The sequence below is a fragment of the Chiloscyllium plagiosum genome, chromosome 3 (assembly GCF_004010195.1).
Source record: "Chiloscyllium plagiosum isolate BGI_BamShark_2017 chromosome 3, ASM401019v2, whole genome shotgun sequence".
NCBI lineage: Eukaryota > Metazoa > Chordata > Chondrichthyes > Orectolobiformes > Hemiscylliidae > Chiloscyllium > Chiloscyllium plagiosum.
In genome coordinates, this window is record NC_057712.1 from 58,901,605 (window position 1) to 58,906,674 (window position 5,070).

At 42.6% G+C, this 5,070-nt stretch overlaps 1 protein-coding gene across 5 annotated transcripts in view; it reads right to left on the reverse strand.

Annotated features, from left to right (window-relative positions):
- supt3h (SPT3 homolog, SAGA and STAGA complex component) overlaps positions 1-5,070 on the reverse strand; it is a 469,791-nt gene that overhangs the window by 38,589 nt on the left and 426,132 nt on the right. For 2 of the 5 annotated variants that reach the window (XM_043682686.1, XM_043682704.1), the window contains one exon: positions 2,625-2,657. The exons of the other annotated variants lie outside the window; for them this stretch is intronic. In XM_043682686.1, the coding sequence (XP_043538621.1) occupies positions 2,640-2,657 (18 nt within the window). In that variant the 3' untranslated portion in view covers positions 2,625-2,639. Of the gene's footprint in view, positions 1-2,624; positions 2,658-5,070 lie in introns of those variants that run through there. 5 annotated transcript variants of the gene reach the window in all.

The window sequence follows — 5,070 nt, forward strand, 5'->3', positions numbered from 1 at the left end:
GGCGACTGACTGTGTGGAGTTTGCACATTCTCCCCGTGTCTGCGTGGGTTTCCTCCGGGTGCTCCGGTTTCCTCCCACAATCCAAAGATGTGCAGGTCAGGTGAATTGGCCATGCTAAATTGCCTGTAGTGTTAGGTAATGGGTAAATGTACGAGTGTGGGTGGGTTGCGCTTCGGCGGGTCGGTGCGGACTTGTTGGGCCGAATGGCCTGTTTCCACACTGTAACGTAATGTAATGTAATCTAATCAAATGGTTGAGGGGTCAGCTGCGTGGAGAATGGGTGGGTGAAAGTCATTGAGGGAAGATGCTGCATGCAATATTGTATTAGAGCAGTAGACCATGTGGGAGTTGGGTGCATTGGCAACATTTGAATGCAAGGTAGCAGATGGCAACATTTTCCCTTTCAGAGTGCCAAAGATCATGAATCATCTTGAGGCATTTGTGCACATTTCTCTGGGCCATGGACACTGTACTGACCCGGGTGCCTACTTTAGACCTGGATGGAAGCTTTCGAAATGGTGCGCAGCTGGAGTTTAAATATTGTGCGGAGAGTGAGAGGTTGCCTCCATGTTGTACTTGTGCTTAGTGTTCGTAATTAATGAGGAGAGCACCATAAAATTGCTCAAACTGCTTCACGAAACTCCCTTGACAACAATTTTATGTAGCATGTGTAGCAGGAAAGGAAACAGATGGTTTAAAATTCTGTTTTACAAAGCTGAGTGGCTGTAAATACTTTAAACAACACACAAATGGTTTAAACTTGGTTTCACATCCTTAGCTGGGTTCAAAGTTTTTTATTGTCTATTAATTATTTTTCAAATATAGTCAATATTACCATTCACAATTGATGTACATTGGCAGGAGTGTGTATCATATATGCTATGATCCTATTAACATTTAAAGAAGAAATCTGAAAACCCAGCAATTAACTGTCAGAGCTGTGCTACGCTGGGGACACCCTCCACTGTCTAATGTGGTACTATCTGTGGGACAACTCCAGAATGGATCTAGCAGTTTATAACTGGGAACCCATGAAATGCCGACGGCCATCAGCAGATTTGTATTTCACGATAATCAGTAACTTTATGGCCCAGAATAACCCTTCTAGCAGGCAAACAACAATGATTCAAAGACAGTGCATAACAGTATAATTGAAAAAGCAACAGACATAGCAGAAAATTAGACACCAAGCTGCTGAAGCTATAACACAGAAACATATGCATGTTCAACAGCAAAAACTGCTTGTCATTGACAGAGTTAAGTGATTCAATAAATAATGGATCAGATCAATGCTCTTCAGTCCTGCTACATCCAGTCATAAATGGTAATGAACAGTGCAGCAACTCACAGTAAAAGAGGACCTCATAAACTTCCCTATCCTCTAAAATAACATAGCTCAGCATGCAATACAAAAGGCAGGATTAAAATGTTGACAACTAACTTAAATCAGAAGTACAAGGTGGATGATTCATCTCGGACTCTTCCTGTGTTGCCAGCATTCATTGTATTTAAAATTAAGAAACAGCTGAAAGCACTGGATACACTAAAGCTATGTACCCTGACAACGTCCCGGCTACGGTGCAATGGGTTCTAGGAGCTGGGTCTCCAGCTGGCCTGTTTCATCAGGTCCATCATACACCAGATTTTGTTGCACCTTTGATCCAAATATGGATACAAGAGCTAAATTATAAATGCATGGTAAAATTGAGGCAGTATTTGGTTGGGGTTAGCACTGAGGCACCCTTGTCAATTAACGCCATTGGAACTTGGAGAAAAAAATCTTAATAGTCTGCTTCAGAAAATGGCCATGGTTTTTGCAAGCCAATGGTCAGACTATCACTATAAAAGTTTGCCATGCAAATGCCCCAGGCCCAAAAAATTCAACTGTTTCAGCAATGCCAGAGTCAGTGTTCTGCTTCACTTGAAATTTCTCAGATAATGAACAACTCCATGCCTTCAAATAGCACAAGGCCTGAACATCATCTCCAGGCCTTGGAGACAGGGTGGGACAGGAAGAAACTGCTCCCCACGATGGGGGAAATCAATGACCGAGGAGCATAGATTTCAGGTAAGGAGCATAAAGTTTAGAAGAGATGTGAGGAAACACTTTGTCACCCAGAGGATGGCAGGAATCTGAAACTCACTGCCTGTATGAGTTAAGGCAGCAGAAATCCTGATAACATTTAAAAAGTATTTCCATACACACTTGCGATGTCATAACATAAAAGACCGTTGCCCAAGTGCTGGGAAATAATATTGGAATAATTAGGTGGGTTGTTTTTGACTAATGTGGATATGATGGGCCAAAGGGCTTTTTTCTGTCTCCAGATCTCTTTGACTCTATGTTTTGGGCTAACAAATGTGAAGTGATAACATTGCCACATGAGTGCCAAGAAATGTCTATTTACAAGAGGAGATAACTTATTCATTACTCCATGATTTTCAATGGCATTAGTGTTACCAAATCTCCTCCATAACAGTCTTGAGGCTACCAATGACAGGAAACTCAATGGGTCAGCCACATCAATGCCATGACTACACAGCACATCAAAGACTGGACATCGTGCACAAGGAATTCATCTCCTCTTTATCCATTTCCAACAAGACATAAGGCAGGAATGTGAAGAAACAGTCTCTATTCACAAAAATGGGTAGACCTGCAAGAACAATCAAGAAACTTAATACCATACACTTAATCAGCACACAATCCACTAATTTAACATCTACTTTCTGTATTTGTACCATGGCTACAATGTTCATCTATTGTACAGGAGTCGTCAAATCTGTAACTTCTACCAACTCATTGGGAGAACAAAATAACAGGATATCATTTAAGTGAAGACAAACTGCAGAAAGCTTTAACATAAAGGGACTTGAAGGTACTTGTGCACAAAACACAAAGCTAGGACACAGGTTCAGCAGGTAATCAAGAAGGCTTATAGAATGTTAGGCCTTATTTCAAGGGTGTTGGAGTAGAAGAGCAGGGAAATCTTACTGCAATTGTACAACGTGCTGGTGAGGCCACATCTGGAGTACTGAGCACAGCCTTGGCCCTATTATTGAAGGAACAATATCATTTCATCAGAGACAGTTCAGAGAAGGTTCACTAGGATGATCCCAACTATGGAGGGATTGTCATATAGGCAAAGGCTAAACAGGTTGGGACTCTATTCAATGGAGCTTAGAAGACTGAAAAGTGATCTCATTGAGACACAGTAATCTTAAAGGGCTTGACAGGGTAAATGTTGAGACCATGTTTCTCCTCATGGGAATGTCAAGAACCAGGAGGAATAGTCTCAGAATAAAGAGGTGCAGATGTAAGACTGAGATGAGATGGTATTTCTTCTCTCAAAGGGTTGAGAGTCATAGAGTCATAGAGATGTACAGCATGGAAACAGACCCTTCGGTCCAACCCGTCCATGCCGACCAGATATCCCAACCCAATCTACTCCCACCTGCCAGCACCTGCCTATATCTCTCCAAACCCTTCCAACTGTCTTAATTTTAAATGTTGTAATTGTACAATCCTCCACCATTTTCTCTGGCAGCTCATTCCATACACGTACCATCCTCTGCGTAAAAAGGTTGCCCTTAGGTCTCTTTTATATCTTTCTACTCTCACCCTAAACCTATGCCCTCTAGTTCTGGACTCCCCCACCCCAGGGAAAAGACTTTGTCTATTTATCCTATCCATGCCCCTCATAATTTTGTAAACCTCTATAAGGTCAATCCTTGTAAATCTTTTCTGAACCCTTTCAAGTTTCACAACATCTTTCCGATAGAAAGGAGACCCGAACTGCATGCAATATTCCAACAGTGGCCTAACCAATGTCCTGTACAGCCGCAACATGACCTCCCAGCTCCCGTACTCAATACTCTGACCAATAAAAAAAAGCACACCAAACACCTTCTTCACTATCCTATCTACCTGCGACTCCACTTTCAAGGAGCTATGAACCTGCACTCCAAGGTCTCTTTCTTCAGGAACACTCCCGAGGACCTTACCATTAAGTGTATAAGTCCTGCTAAGATTTGCTTTCCCAAAATGCAACACCTTGCACTTATCTGAATTAAACTCCATCTGCCACTTCTCGGCCCATCTGATCAAGATCCTTGTCTTTGGCACTCATTGCCACAGAGAGCTATAGGGTCAGAGTGCTTGTGCATGTTTAGCAGATAGATTCTTGATAAGTCGGGGAATCAAGGGTTACAGGGAAAGGATAGGAAAGTAGACATAGAAATGTTGGATCAGCCATGAGACAAAGCAGACTTGAGGGGCCTAATTCTATTCCTATTTCCTATGGTCTTCAGGAAGGAAACTGCACCCTTTACCTGGTCTGGCCTACACATGACACTAGACCCACAGCTGCCTCTTAACTAGCCTAGCAAGTCATTCTTCCATCAAATGCTAGAAAGGCATAAAGGAATGAAACTAGACAAATCACCTGGCAGTGATTGAGAAAATGAAAATGGCAAATTCAGCCCTGTCAGCCCTGCAAAGTACACCTTACAAATATCTGAGGGCTCGTGCCAAAATTGGGAGAACGATTTTGGTAATGAACCGGGACAAGTGATGGACTTGTTAGTGGGTGAACACTTTGGTGATGGTGACCACAATTCTTTGATTTTCACTTTGGTTATGGAGAGAGATAGGTGCGTGCAACAGTGTAGGTTTTACAATTGGGGGAAGGGTAATTACGATGCTGTAAGACAGGATCTGAGGAGCATAAGTTGGGAGCATAGGCTGTCGGGGAAGGATGTCGTGGAAATGTGGAACTTTTTCAAGGAACAGATACAACGTGTCCTTGATATGTATGTACCTATCAGGCAGGAAAGAAATGGTCGTGTGAGGGAACCTTGGTGGACGAGGGAGGTTGAATGTCTTGTAAAGAGGAAGAAGGAGGCTTACATAAGGTTGAGGAAACAGGGTTCACACAGAGCAGTGGAGGGATACAGGATAGCCAGAAGGAACCTGAAGAAAGGGATTAGGAGAGCCAAGAGAGGGCAAGAAAAATCTTTGGCGGATAGGATCAAGGATAACCCCAAGGCATTTTATGCGTATATGAGAAA